Below are 15,714 nucleotides of genomic sequence, written 5' to 3'. Positions count from 1 at the left end.
ATCAAAAACAAGGGCTTGTTCCAGCGTCTTTCAGTTCCTGCAGTCTCTCTCTCTCTCTCTCTCTCTCTGTTTTCCTCTCCCAGAAAACTCCCTATGAACTCAGATCTTGAGAACAGAGTCCTGACTAACGAGGTGGGGCTCTTTTTGTTCTTCTCCTGATGATTTTTAAGCAATTAAAAAAAAAAAAAAAACAGAAAGGATCACAGGGTAATTTCTCCATAAGTCACCATGCTTTGTTAACTTATTGACATGCAAACCACTTTTAAAATTAGAGTTTTTATATCTTTCTGTATTTTCCAAGTTATTATAATGGAAACATTAACAATCAGAAAAAAAGTTGCAAAACTCCTAGTCATTCTCACACTTCGTATGTCATTCTAGCTGTAGCTCTGATGTCGCTTTCCCAAAAGTCTTTCTTCCCCATCTCAGGCTGGAGATGTTCTTATCTCTCCCATAGCATCCCTCACTTCTCCCATCAGGGCACTCTTGTCATCACCTGGTTACTTGTTTGTTCCCCACTAATTGTAAGCACTTCGGGGAAGGGAAGTATATATCTTGTTTATTTTTATAACCTCAACACATAGCCAATAGCTTTCCACACAGTAAGCTGTGAATGAATGAATTCTTCATTCCTCAGCAGAAAAGAGAACATTCAAGAAGCTAGAGGCGGGCTTCCCTGGTGGCGCAGTGGTTGAGAGTCCACCTGCCAGTGCAGGGGACACGGGTTCGTCGTGCTCCGGTCCGGGAAGATCCCACATGCCACGGAGCAGCTGGGCCCGTGAGCCACGGCCACTGAGCCTGCGCATCCGGAGCCTGTGCTCCGCAACTGGAGAGGCCACAACAATGAGAGGACTGTGTACCGCAAAAAAAAAAAAAAGAAGCTAGAGGCAAGACTGAACATGTTAAATAGAAATTTAAAAAATATTTAAAAACACCCAATTCAAATTTATAGAAATGAAAGTTAGAATGTCTGAGGTGAAAAGTACACTGAGTGGGACTAAGAGCAGAAGAAAGATTAATGAATTTGAAGACATAACAATAGAAACTAGACAAAATGGAACACATGGAGAAAAAAGACTTAAAAAGCAAACAGGTCATCAGTGAGCTGTGGAAAAACTTAAAGTAGCCCAATACATGTGTAATTAGAGTCCCTGGCTGGCAGGGTGGGCAGAAAAATATCTGAAGAAATAATGGCAGAAAATTTCCCAATTTTAATGAGAACTATAAGCCCACATTTCCAATAAGCTCAGCAAAACACAAGCAAAAGAAACATGAAGAAAATGACACTAAGGCATATAATAATAAAACTGCTTAAAACATTCAGTAAAGGGTAAATCTTAGGAGCAGCCAGAGGAAGAAAAGACACAACCCACAGAGAGGAACAAAGACAAGAACAGCAGGCTTCTCATTGCAAACAGGCAAGTGAGAAGATAGTGGGGTGACATCTTTCAAGTACTAAAAGGGAAACATTCTCAATTCTATACTCAAAATAATTTTCAAGAATGAAGGCCAGGACTTCAGACATTTCTTACATCTCCCTCTATCATGCTCCACCTAAAATGAACCACCTGCCATTCAAGGGCCTTTTTCCCTTTCTGAAGCCCTGCCCATCTCCCAAGTTTCAGCTCAAATGCCACCTTCTTCTTGAAACCTCTCTTGATTGCCCATTGGATTTTATTCTTACTTCTCTTAGGGTCTTACTATCCTTTGTTCTGTGATATGTGCTTGAGGATTTCCCCCTCCCACTAGCTGATGAGTTCCCTGAGGGCTCCTTTCTTGTTTTTCCTATCACCACAGTGTGCACCCACACTGCCTGGAACAGGCGCTTAGCATCTGTTATACTGACTTATATATTACCTAATCCCTGAAAGATTTCTTTTAAACTTCTTTCCAAGGTATTTCTGACGACTTAGAAGTACCTATTTATTCATTAACAAATACTTGATAAGTTGGGCCCTATGTTTATAAAAGGTAAGACAATCTCTGGGTACAAAAAGCTTGCAATATAGTTAATTAATATAATTTGTTGTTTATACAAGAGTTTTAAGTAAAATAATCTGGGTTTAATAAGAAGTAGATAGACTCTTGGTTAGAAACCCCCTGTGTCCAGGTCATGAGTATAATCATGCTCAGCATCTCCACTATTTCCTGGGTATACCTCCAACTGGAATTCCTTCCCTCCCAGACGCTGGTATTCAGTTGCCTCTTCAATATCTTCACTTGAACATCTAACAGAAATCTCAATGTCAACATACCCCAAACTGAACTCCTGATATTCCCCTCAAAATTATTCCATCTGCAGTTCTTCTATCTCATTAATGGCAATTCTATCTTTCCACTGCTTGGCCACTAACCCTGAAGTCACTGAGCTCCTTTCCCCCCCCCCCCCATATTCAAGCTGTCAGCAAATTCCATCAGCGGGACATCAGACATATCTAGACACTGTCCATTTATCATTCTACTGTTACCACCCTGGCCTCAGCCACTGTCTTTTTTCACTGCAGTAGCTAAATAAATGGCCTCCCTGCTACCACTGCCCACCCTCCCCACACAGAGAGTCTAGTCCCATCATAGTGATCCTTTGAAAAGGCAGGTCAGATCATATCACTCCTCTGCCTAAAATCCTCCAAAGACTCCCCATAAAGGCCAATGTCTTCACAACAGCCTGCAAGGCCCTACTTGAACTGGTCCTCTTGTCTTTCCTTCCCCCAGTTATCCTCTCCCAGTCTTCTTGCTGTTCCTTGTGCTCTGGGGATACTCTCCTGTCTCAGGGTCTTTGCACTTGCTGTTCACTCTGCCTAAACAGCCCGCCCCTAGATTTCCACATGGCTCACTCCCTCACCTCCTTCAAGTTTTTGCTCAAATGTCACCTTCTTAGTGAGGCCTTCCCCACCCAGAAGACTTCCAGTTGCATCTTCCCCTTCCTGCTCCCTAGTCCTCAACGCTGCTTTATTGCTCTTCACAGCACTCATCACTTTCTAATATTGCAGATAATTTATTTACTTTGGTTCTTGTCGGCTCCTCCCCCCTTCCCCCACTGAACATAAACCCCAACAGGACAGGGATTTGCATGGTTTGTTCATACTGTTTCTTGTGCACCCACAGTTGTGCCTGTGATATAGTAGGTGCTCAGTAACTACATGCCGAAACTAACACACACCTCCAAAACTCTTAGTATGAAAAGGAACTAGGTTCAGAGACTGTCAGATACCTTAGTCTATATTTGCCCTTGCTGAGTTGTGGATGCATTTTATGAGTGAAGAGGTATTCATCAAATACCTCACTAGAGGTCTAGCAAAGAGTGGAGATATATTTAAAGAGACAAGGTGACCAAAGATGACAAATTAGAGACCAAAACTGTACACAAACAAAGTTTTAGTTATGCGATACAGACAGTAAGTGCAGAAAAGGTTAGAGGTGGAAGAGATGAGTGTTTTGAAGTGAGCTAAGAATCACTTGTCTCCCCCAGGTCTCTAATGGAGTTTTCTGAAGCAGGAGTACTGCTGGAATAATCTCTCACTAACTGTTAATAACAATATTTTGTGCTCACATTGTTTCCTTCAACAAGCATCTTCAGTTAATTTTTGATTTTTATCTAAGCATTCTTATCTTCACCTTATAGTCAGAAAAGTATACATAAACCACAGTTAAGTAACTTGTCCAATGTTGGGGGAATGGACAAAGAATTAATCCATTATCCCAAACTCTGCCCTTTGGCATTCTTTGTACATAGCAAAACCATTTGTGAAGATGTTTTGTCAACCTACTCCCTGCTCAGTCTCCTCCTTCCTCCGCTCAGAGAATAGCTACAAGTGGTTAGCCCAGAAAATATTTAGAGGAGGTCCTTGGGTTGAGATGCTCACCCACAAAATAATTGTTGATGATGTTAGCATCAGAACATTGGCTGGATGGAACTGTTGGTTTGACAAACATGCTGTTCCTATGGGGTTCAAAAAGATTTGGTCTATGAAAGGATAAATGCATGAGTTCACCTTGAACATGAATAAAATATTTGCAAATTATCCTTAGTATAATTAACGTCCCTAAATTCAATACCAAGCATATATATTGAACCCATGAACCATAAAAATGACTATCTGGGAAATAACATTCTTTCTAGAAGTCTGTGTGCTTCCCTTATGGCACCCGAGATGCCAGACCTTGGAGTTATTCTACAACCTGCCCTTTCTCTGGCAAGTTCTATTGATTCAATCTCCATTGTTTTAATTACAAGGCTTCAAAAGTCCCTGAAGCACAAAAAGGAAGGATTTGAGAAATAGTAAATATCAGTAACAACAAGCTAACATATATTGAGTTCTAGGCACCATGCTAAGGACTTCACCTAGATTATTGAATTGAATCCTTATGATAACACCTAAGGTAGATACTACTGTCATTGCCTTCTTAAGAATGACGAAACTGAGATTCAGAGAGGTTGAGTGATCTGTTAAAGGTCACATAGCTAAGAGGGGAGCTAGGAGTAAACACACATAAAGGCTTTTGGGTCTGCCTTTTAATTTTTAGACTTGTAAAGACCTCTCTCATAGAGAAGACAGAATTCTTCTTGGAAGAAATGGGTTCTCCTTTCCTTGAATATTCTTTTACCCTTCAGTTTTCCTTCCCTCTTTTTCCTCTCATATTCAGTCTCAAAACAAATTTAGCATCCTCACTTCTAAACTAACCCACTTTAGGTTCCTCAATTCTGTCCATGATGCTACCATCTTTGGACGGATCTGGATCGGGTGGCTCCTTTCTCTTTCTTATATCCAATTAGTTCCCAACTTCAATGCATCCTTATTTCTTGGTATTTCTAGGATCTATATCTTCTCCATTTCTGATGCCATCACCTTAGCCAGACAGAACCATTTCCTGCCTGGACTAATGCAATAATTTCCTAACTTCCTTCCTGTCTCTTGTCTCTCCCCTGTGCAGTCCTTCCTGCATTGTACAGACAGACCTGTCCTATAAAACCACATTCTTCATGATTGCCCCTTGAAAAATTCTCCCAATTGCCCATCAGATTCATTCTCAACTTTTCAAAAGTAGAAATTCAAGGCTCTCTCATGTAGCCATCTTAATTCCTCTCCCACAGCCCAAACTCCCCAGTGCAGGAAAGCTTCTTGCTCTTCCAAGCCTTGTACTACGTTCATTCCTGTCCCTAGACCTTGGCTCAAGTTATTACCTGCACTTGGAATGATTTTCCCTCCTTGCCTGCTCAAATCTCACCAACCCTTCATTGCCCATTACAAGTTCTGTCTCCTCCATGAAACCTGCCTTCATCACTTTAGTGAGGATTGCTTTTCTCTCTTTGTCACTGCCCTGACGCTTACTGTAAAGGATTTTTCTCTAAAGGTCTTCCTGTTCACAGGGATTGATTCCAAGGTCCTCAAATGCTGCCTAAAGGGAGAAGGCCTTTCTACCTTTGAGAGAAAGGATTCCAGACCCCAATCACACTAAGTTACTGAAAAACTGGGGAATTATTTTGCAGCTGCCAGCTCATCATTTTAGCTTGGGTACAGTTATCCACAATGCATTTCCAAGTCCTTCTCAGTTTTTACATACAGCCAATGCAGGATCTCCAAAGTTCCCAGCACTTTGATAAGCACAAGAAACTTTCTGAGTGGCAAGATGAAGGGGTTATTCTACCTATTGTGTTCAGAACAAATTGCATTTTAAGTGATCTTTAGTTGGCCTTGTTGTTTTAACTCTACCTTTCAGTAAAGAAAATTGTGTCTCAACTTTAGTCAGACTAGAAGTAAATTATATCTACTTAAAATATAGAGCTATTAAAACCCAAAGAGCTACATAAAAAAAAGCAACTGATGGGCTGAAAAATGCTCCCTTTGTAGAAGAATTACAACCTAAAATCATCATCTTGTTTTACACAACATGACCTTTAGTCTGTAGATAAAATGCATGTAAATGAAGCTTGAATGTCAACTAGATTTGGCCAAGGATTTTTTCTGGTGCGAGGGGAGGGAGGGAAGGAGAGTTTGAATAATGTAGATTTTTTTTTAAATGTCTTTTTTTCCAGATAAGTATGTTTTATCAGATATAAAGACTATTTTGATAGTTCTCACATAGGTACCTATATCCTAGAGAACATGAGACCCCTAAGAAGTAAATTGTTCTCCTTTCTTAGAAGTTTTTTGCTCTACCTTCCACTCACATTTTGTCAATTTTCCAAATGAAAGCACCCAAAACTTTTTTCAGGACTGCCACCAACAGGAATCAGCAGGAGTTAACAACAGCTACGCCAGTCAGAAATGGGGTGAATGTGACTCTCTTCTAGTGGGTGTCAAACCTCGTCATCAGTGGCCATGAAGAAGGGGTGAGGCCCCAGGAAAGCCTGAACTGTTGAAGAAGCCTTGTTCCCATATCAAGGCTAATTCTGTTTTGTTTTCAATGACAAGATGATTTAGGTTGGTGTGATGCGCCACCCTAGGCTTCAAAAGGCCAAATATGATCCCGAAGCAGCAGCTGATAAAAGCACATATGATCAGACAACTTGGCATTCTGAAGAAAGTGGAGATGAAGAGTAAACCCAGAAACAAGATACTGAGGGCTTTGGACAAGGAGGGCTGCATGATAAAGTCATAGTGATTAATCTCAGTAACAGCAACAATGAACACTTACTGGAAATCTGACTATACCAGGCACTGTCCTTTACCTACATTATTTCCCTTAAACCTCCTAACAGCCCTATGAGGTGCATACTATTATCTTAATCTTACAGAGGAGGAAACTGAGGGTTGGGGAAATTAAAAGACTTGCCCAAGGTCACCCAGCTACCAAGCTGTGGGCCCGGGATGAGAATCCATCTGACTCGTGGGTCAGACGACTGCCACAACATACCTCAGGGAAGCATCAGGGAGAGAGAATTGGGCTGCAAACCTGACTGTGAAAAAGGAATCCCAGGTCTCTCAAGTTAAGGGCAGGAGCACAATGGCTGAAGGTGGCAGTAGCGCCATGTGGAGGTGAGCTTGGAACAGCCAAAGATGGATCCTGAGACACGGGTTTTACAGAGGATGAACAGCCCCTTGGCATTGGAAGACCCGTGATCTGAGCAGTTGTTCTGCAACTCACCCCGACAGGGCTCTCCGCCCAAGGATCTCTCAGCCTGTCATCTAGTGGGCAGTGGTACAAAATGACAGGCAGGTCTGAGGGATTCTGCTGTCTCCCCAGAGTGGAGTGGCACTTTTCCAGGGGGGGACCATGACTTTGAGTTCATTTTATCCTTGGCACAGTGGCAGTGAAGGTTGAAGGAAAAGCAGGGAAACAGCAGAAAAAGATGAGAGTGGACAATTCACCAGGCCCAAGCAGGTCCATCCTGCTCAGGCTGTAAAGGCTCAGCAGCAGGCTTGTTCCTGTTGCCCTCACCTCTGCTGCTTTGGCTAGAAAGAAGCTAGGATCTTTTGAATAGCCACAGGACCTGAGAGCAGGTCCAAATGGTTTAATGCCTTTCATGTGGTCAACACAACTCCCCTGTCCCTACGGGTCCAGATGCTCAGTCTTGACCCATTTGTTTCTCACATAAATCCTTAGAGAATCATGACAACTGTACATCTACACTGAATGCTTTATTTTCATGTGTGCAAAATATGTGTCAATGAAGAAAGTGTCTGAAGGATGTAGCTAAGGGGCCAACTCTCTCCTGTCTTCCTCACATACCATCATGACCTGATACGTGAGTGAAGTTTACGGGTGTGTTCACCGTACCAATACCAGACACAGTCTTAGCAGAGATGTAGCTTCAAATTCTCTCTTACCCTTGATACCTGGAAATGGCTTCTAACATGCAAATTAACCCCACAGTGTCAGGTGTGACATCCCAAGTGCCCACATGCACATGCTGCTATGAGGAAGGCCACGGAAACCCACCTCCCAGTCTCTCCGTGTGGGTTATTACTTTGGCTGCCCAGTCTTTTTTTGTTCTGCTCTGTTAGGCCTCTGAGCTCTCATTAGGGTCCACTTCATGTGACAGGACCTAATGGGGTATATGTTTCTCCCCTTCAACTGAAGAGAACAGATGGGGTGTGAAACAAGGCCTAGATATGGGGTTAAATGGCTGGCTAAAAGCTGTCCTAACACTGACTGCTCTTGACTTGGGAAGTCAGCTTATGGGGAGCAAAGGCTTAAGGGCTGGCTCAGCCCCACAGCCTCCCTCTAGAGTGAAACCACAGTCTCAGGGCAGCTCTGTCCTGGGCTCTGTTTCCTTGTGGGAGGTCTTAAACTCCAGGGTTAACCCTATGCTAGAAGAACCCTGATTTTACTAAATTAGCTCTCCAAAGGAACCATCCCTAGCACCCCTCCGTTCCCATGGACCACTGTCTAAATGAGAGGTTGGCAAAGTTTTCTGCAAAGGACAAGGCAGAAAATATATTAGGCTTCGTGGGCCGTATGGTCTCTGGCACAACTACGCAGTTCTCCGGTTGTCATGTGTCAAAGCAGCCACAGACAATACATAAACAAGTGGGCATGGATGTATTCCAGTAAAGCTGTATTTATGGTTACTGAAACCTGAATTTCATATAATGCTCAGATGTCGTGAAATATTATTCCTCTTTTTATTTTTTTTCCTATCCATTTATAAATTTAAAAATCATTCTTAAGTCATGGGCTGCACAAAAACAAGTAGCAGGCTTGATCTGACCTGAGGCCATAGTTTGTTAACCCCTGGTCTAAATCCTCAGCTTTTACACCCTGGAAGCGACTCAGTTCGAGTGGGAAAGGCAGGGGTTACCTTCCTTTCCTTCAAGGAAACATAGCATCCATACGAACAGAAGTTGTAACTACAGGTAATGTAATTTTTGTCCCCTGTAAACAAGATAATGCATAGATCCATATAAGTGCACCTCATAGCAGTCATCATGAAAAGTGCTGTTTGCTATAATGCATTACTGCTTAACATAGCTGGAATCTCCTCCTTGAGAATGACCTTCAGAACACATGTTTGTGAAAAGCCAGAGTGACAGGAAATCTCCATCCGCCGAAGGTGGAGTTAATGTTTAGAGACAGCCAGAAACAAAACAAAATGAAACAAACCAAACCAAACTGAATGCAAAAAACCATCTCCATTTAACCACCAATAATGATAACAATGGCCTAGATACCACTATCCTTTCAGAACCAGGCTGGGAAATCAGTGGTGGGGGTGGAGGTTGTGCTGGAACTAAATAAAGCCATTTTTGTTCAAAACTACTCATTATTACGAGGTGAGCCTGCTGCAAACTAAGCTTGGAAGTCCTAACATGGCCCCTAACAATGTGAGTGTTGTTTGCCCAACACACTGCCAGTCAATTCAAAAACATTTTGAGGGAATTTTTGTCAATACTTCAAAGCCAAGAGATTTCACATAAAAAGTCAGATTTTTTACTTTTACTGACAAAATCAAAAGATCAGGCACACTGGGCTCTCGTTCTCATACAGCAGCCACAGCAAAAGCCTCCCCTATAGACACAGCACATGAACCTTGGGCTGGAGCAGTCCCTACCATGCCCTATGGCCCCCAGCCCAGGGGCAGCTGCCATGTAACCTTGTGCTTATGGCCTTTTCACTCACGATAAGAGTAACACAATCACATGGTTCAAAAGTCAAAATGATGCACAAAGCTATGCAGTGAATGGCTCATTCCCACCTCATCCCCACCCTCCCTAATACTTTTGTTAACTTCATTTATTTTTCCCCCTTCTTCCTTACACTTTTGTCACTTAAAATATATCCTGGGGATTGTTCCCATAGCAGAACACAGAGAATTTACTTATTCTTGTTTTACAGCTACCTCGTATCCCAGTGGATGTATAGGTCAGTTTATTTAACTAGTCCTGTAGTGGACACAGGTTAATAGTCTTTTCTTTTTACAAATATTCTGCAATGAATAACTATGTGCATACGTCATTTCAGAGCTGATAAAGTCTGTTGTGCAGGATAAATTCCCACAAGCAAGATTACTGGGTCAGAGGGTAAATGGGTTTGTAATCCAAAGGTATTGCCAAATTGGCTTCCATATGGGTTGTAGCATTTTGCACTCTAAACAGCAATGCAAGAGCATGTCTGTTTCCCTTCAGTTTCCCCAACAGAATATGTCGACAAACTTTTGCAGTTGTCATTCTGACAGGTAAAAATTATATTTCAGAGCAGTTGTAATTTGCGTTTTTGAATCAAGAGTTCTTTTCCTGTGTTTTTAAGAGAAATTTGTATTTCTTTTCCTGAGAACTATCTGTTCCATACTCCTACTGAATTCCTATTTCTGTTGCAGATTTCCCTATTAAATTCTTATCTTTTTAAATCAACTTCTAGAACTGCTATATATATTCAGAAGAGTAGCCCTGTACCTATGATATGAGCTGCAAATATTTCTTTCCAGTTTGTCATTTATCTTTTGCCTCTGTTTATGGTGTATGCGTTTGTTTTTATTGTTTGTGATGCAGTTTTGTTGTTGTGTGTGCTTTTTAAATGTGGTTAAATTTACTTATTTATTGTTTGCTTCAGGCTTTTGAGTTATAGTTTGAAAGAAAGGTATTCCCCATTCCAAAATTAAAAATGAATTTACTCATATTTTCTTCTAGCAATTTTAGAGTTTCATTTTCTAAATGTAAATCTTTGATCCATTTAAAGCTTGTTAAGGTGCACATTGTGAGAAGTAAAACTTTCTTGGGTGCTCGACCTAAGATTTCAGGGAGGATGATAAAGCTACCAGAACATCAATAAGAGTGAGACCTGAAGAATGGGTGAGAGAGAGCAGCTGATGAGAGGAAGGGGGAGAAGAGGGGTGGTGAGGGAGTGGAGACTAAACAGAAGCAGCATCTCCTGCAGGAGTTCCTGGCAGATGGGTTCCATTACTCACTGGTACCCAGGGCCCCTTTTATTACTTTTCTCCAAAGTACCCACTTACTTTTAAAGATTTAATGTGTTTGGCTGTACCAAACTAACTGTACTTAAGTAATAATTAGTTATGTTGCCCTTTTGGTTTTTTTTTTTTTTGGTACGCGGGCCTCTCTCTGCTGTGGCCTCTCCCGTTGCGGAGCACAGGCTCCGGACGCGCAGGCCCAGCCGCTCCGCGGCCTGTGGGATCTTCCCGGACCGGGGCGCGAACCCGAGTCCCCTGCATCGGCAGGCGGACTCTCAACCGCTGTGCCACCAGGGAATCCCCTGTTGCCCTTTTAACAAGGTCATTTACAGCTGCCAATCAGTTTCCGGTCAGACTGTGCTAACCAGAATGACCACGCTGAGTTGATGTACTTTCAGCCAAAAGCACAGAACTTAGAAGTGTCAGTTGGCTTAAGAAGGCTCATCTTGGATAAATGAGCCATTTTGGAAGACTTTTTGGAATGCTGAAATTAGTCTGCATACAGCTTACTTCTTTGTTCCTAGATCTCTAAGGACATGGGACTTCTGATTTCACCCTCATTCAAGACCTACTGGTGCTATATAAAAGGGCAAGGGAAAGTGTAGACTTCAACCTTCAGAAGTGGGCACATTGAACTCCATACTGTACACTAAATAGTTCTCTTAGCAGCTTTTCTACTCAAGGTGCCCTGAGAAAGTTCTTAAAAATTGTTTCCTCATGTGAATAATGCTCTGTTCTGAGAAAAACAGAGAGTAAAAATGAGAAAAATCTGCAAAGGTGAATGGTGAGAGTGTTGCTAAAATAAAGTATGTAAGGGGCTTTTCACCAATTAAGTTGGTTCCTCTGCCCAAAGTAGAGGCCTCAAGGGAGAACCGATGAGCGTGAGATGCTTAACACAGCTGACCGTCATCGGGAAGGCATGCCAAGGTCCTTTGTGTTGGTGAGTGGGCACCACCCTTATCAATTAATTCAGAATCTCAGGGAGGTGGGGCCTAGGCATCAGTCATGTTTAAACTCCCCATATGATTTCAATGTGCAACCACTGCTCTGGAACGGTGTTATTCAAAGTGTTTTTCTCAGACCAGCAGCACTGATGTCAGCGGGAACTTGCTACAAATGCAGAAGCTCGGGGCCCAACTTAGACCTTCTGAATCAGAATCTGTATTTTAACAAGATCCCCAAAATATTCACATGCACATTAAAGAAGCCATGGTCTAGAGGAGCTTTTCTCAAAGTGTGGCACCTAGACCACCTGTATCAAACTCATCAAGGGGTTGGGAAGGTGGGGGAAATGGGGATCAGGAAGGAAGCCGATTCTGGAGATTATAATTCTACAAATCTGAGGGTGGGGCCCTGAAATCTGCATTTTTAATATGTTCCCAGGTGATCCCTAAGCCTACTGTTTGAGAACTACTCCCAAGAGGAATATGATAGTGGCTTTCTCCTGGCCTGCATAGAAAGTCCCTCAGTGACTCCAAAAGGTCAAAGCACACCCATTGCAAGTGGAAGATGAGTTGGGGATAATCTACAAGTGCTTCTCAGCTTGACAAATGTAATGTTTCTGCTGACTTGCAACAGAGCAGGTGGTGGTAGTTAAATCAGCTTTCATACTGACACAGAAATGAGTCTCTGCGTTCTCTTGGGTTAGCGACTGAACAGGATGCAATTTGGATACATAAGCCTCTACCTTAAAAGCAGGATTAAAAATATAAAATGTTGATGTTCAGATGCATCCTTCTCAGACGATTTCAAAACCCCCTCAAAATGCGTGGTGGAGAGCCAAGAAAGAGCGAATTCTCTCAAGAAGATTTCTTCATTTTACAGAGCTCTTTTTTTCGAAATTTTTGCTTGGGCCCAGATTTCTAAATGATAACGTGGGTAAAAACTGAATCCAGGAATGGAAAATGTGATCTTTCTCAAAAGATGTGCTTGAAGTGTGTAGTACTTCCATGTAGTTTTACTTTATCTTTTTTATATAAAATACTCCTTGATTGATTGATTGATTTTTGGCTGTGTTGGGTCCCTGCCGCTGCCCATGGGCCCTCTCCAGCCGCGGCGAGCCGGGGCCACTCTCAGCCGTGGTGCTCGGGCCCCTCATTGCAGGGTCCCCTGCCGCCGCAGAGCATGGGCTCCAGGCACGCGGGCCTCAGCAGTTGTGGCTCCCAGGCTCACTAGTTGTGGCTCACGTGGGGGCTCCAGAGCGCAGGCTCAGCAGCCGTGGTGCAGGGGCCCAGACGCTATGCCGCATGTGGGATCCTGCCGGACCAGGACTCGAACTCTTCCCCCACCCTCCTCCTCCCCTCCCCCCTCGCATTGGCAGGCGGACTCCCAACCACTGGGCCACCAGGGAAGTCCTCCATGTAGTTTTAAAAGCACTTCAGCTCATGTAAGATATTTTTAAACTTCTATAACAGGTTTAAGTGGATTTATCTTCAAATACCTAGGATTCCAAATATGGCTCACACTTGACTTGAGGTGACAGAACTGAAATCTTTGTAATTTTAAAGTGAAATAAGACCATAGTGGTTTTAACGGATAATGAAATGAAATGGGGAACTGCAATGTGATCTAAATGTATAATTACTGAGTTGAAATCAGCAAAAGCAAAGAAAGTCAACACTAGAAAAGATTTCTGAGGCTTTGCTTTAAATACTTTTTTTAACAGTAGTGTTTCTTAAACCTTCTGGGGGTAGTGCAATGGAGCCCCTTTGAAAATCTAACGAAAAGCAATGGACTCTCCCTAGATGCACGCGCCTGCGAGAGCACACGTTGACATTTTCTGAAGTTCCATAGACTTTTTAGAGCCCATATGATGAACCTCAGCTTTGGCGTTGCGTTTTAAGAAAATTGCTCTATGTTGATTTCCACTATTTGTAAGCACTTTAGACACAAGATTAAGTTTCTCCGTAGAAAGGTCGTGGGGTTGGTAAGATTAGGGCTGATTGTTTTCACTTAAACAGAGACTATTAGGTCGGCAGTCTTGTGCTGATGAGCCGAGGCCAGGAGAAACGCCAGACTACTAGATCGTGCCAGGGAAAGAATCCCTTTATTGAAGAAGCCTGCGCTCTCGCAGAAATGCTACCTCCGTGCTCTCAGGGGGCCCCTACGAATTGCACAGGCACAGCCCGGGGCTGCTGTGGCTCCTGGCACACCAGAAGGTGAAAACTTATGTCCAAAGTTAGGAAGCAGGCTCTTAAAAACACTGCCTACTCCCCTCATTTATCTGCAGACTGAACGACGTCAGAGGTGGAAGACTTACCCCTTCACTCCCTCCTCCATTTAACAATGAAGAAACTGACCCCAGAGGGTTAAGGTGCTTGCCAAGGTGACTTCCCCAGAGGGCTCACACCCAGGACCTCTCCCCACGACACCTTGCCATCTGGCCAGGGGAGGAGAGGGCGTCTAGGGCTCTCTCCCCACACTGTACGCCGCCCACCCCGGCGGGGGCGTCAAGGGGAGCTGAGACCCCGCCTACCGGCACCATGGAGTAGGTCATCATCAACAGCATGTCGTGGCTCTGGGCGCGGATGTGCTGCGCCGGCTCCACGCCGTGGCTGCGCTTGTTGCGCGCGGCGCTCACAGGATCTGGCGGTGGCGCGGGCGCCCGGCGAGGTGCGTGACTCAGCTCCGCCAGGAAGGCGCGCAGGGCGCTGTCCTCGCGCTGCTCCCGGCCACACTGCGCCTCCAGCGCTCGCAGCGCCGCGCTCAGCCCGCGCCACTGGCACAGCGCGAACACCGTGCCCGCAGCATTGAGCGCCGAGAGCAGGGCCACGGCGGCCAGGGCGCCGCGCAGCCCCCAGCCCGCGCCCCCGCGGCCTCGCTCCGCGCCTCCGGCCATACTCTGTGCGCCTCGGGCCAGGTCGGGCAAGGCTCTGCCACCTTTCAACCCCGCAGCCTTTATACGCTGTGGGCAAGCTGTGGGCTGGTGGCAGCGCCGTGAGTCACGCCGCCCTTTGGCCTGGCTGGCGGGGCGGGTTGGGGACAGTAGTGGTGGCGCCCGAGCAGCCCGGAGGGACAGGCAGGCGGAGAGGGGGAGAGGAGCGAGTGGAGACAGTCCGCGGAGGGGGGCAGGGCTCACGCTCCTGGTGCCCGGCCAAGCAAACCAGCAAACCCGTCTCTCCTTCCTTTTCCCCCGCTGCCCTGCGCGTGGGCATTGCCGTGGCCCAGACGGTCAGAACGAGGGTCAGACTGAGGGGGAGAGCAGGAATTCTTATGGCCTGAGAAGTCGCTGGGTTCCACCCCCTCCTCCCCCCACACTGCCCTCTCTGGAGAAAAGGATCAGCATGCCCAGATGCCAAGGCATGTGCCCACTGTCCCTGGGAGGTCTGCTGCTGGGCTGGGTCCCAGGCTGCCTATCATTCCTCCCCAGGGTCATAAGGCCTCATGTGGCCACTGAAGACCCCACTCGATCTTTCCTAGGAAGGGAATGGCTAGAGACAGGGAAACAGCTGGCATTGGAGGGTTAAAAAAGCCACCCATCCAGAAAAGCCCAGCCCTGCATGACAAGCAGGAATCATCTGTGAAGGGAGATTATTCAGGATGTGACAGGCCAAGAACTCTCCCATGAGACCCATATCTGGGAGGTAGCAAGGTGATGAGAAAAAAACCTCCAGAGTGGAAATCAGGAGAACTGGTTCTAACCCTATCATGCTGCTAGCCAGCTGGGGGGCTTTGACATGTCCCAAGACCACTCTGGACTGATTTTGAGGTGCTTTCTGGCTGAAGGGTTGGGACTCTGGGTCCCTGCTGGACCTTACCTTACTTAGCCTGTCTTACTTGAGGGGGCAGTTGCCTCATACCTCCTGGCTACCCCTTCACAGCCCCCACCATTTCCTGTTAGCTCATTTGCTTGCTGTGCCTCAAGG

At 44.9% G+C, this 15,714-nt stretch overlaps 1 protein-coding gene across 1 annotated transcript in view; it reads right to left on the bottom strand.

Moving 5' to 3' along the window:
* Window positions 1-14,687, bottom strand: part of GLDN (gliomedin) — a 64,963-nt gene extending 50,276 nt beyond the window's left edge. Inside the window, exon 1 of the mRNA XM_065872583.1 lies at window positions 14,325-14,687. Coding sequence (XP_065728655.1) covers window positions 14,325-14,687 — 363 coding nt within the window. The remainder of the gene's footprint in view (window positions 1-14,324) is intronic.
* Between the last annotated feature and the right edge of the window lie 1,027 nt (window positions 14,688-15,714).

The sequence above is a fragment of the Phocoena phocoena genome, chromosome 2 (genome assembly GCF_963924675.1).
Source record: "Phocoena phocoena chromosome 2, mPhoPho1.1, whole genome shotgun sequence".
Classification (NCBI taxonomy): domain Eukaryota; kingdom Metazoa; phylum Chordata; class Mammalia; order Artiodactyla; family Phocoenidae; genus Phocoena; species Phocoena phocoena.
This window is presented reverse-complemented; position numbering and strand designations above follow the sequence as displayed.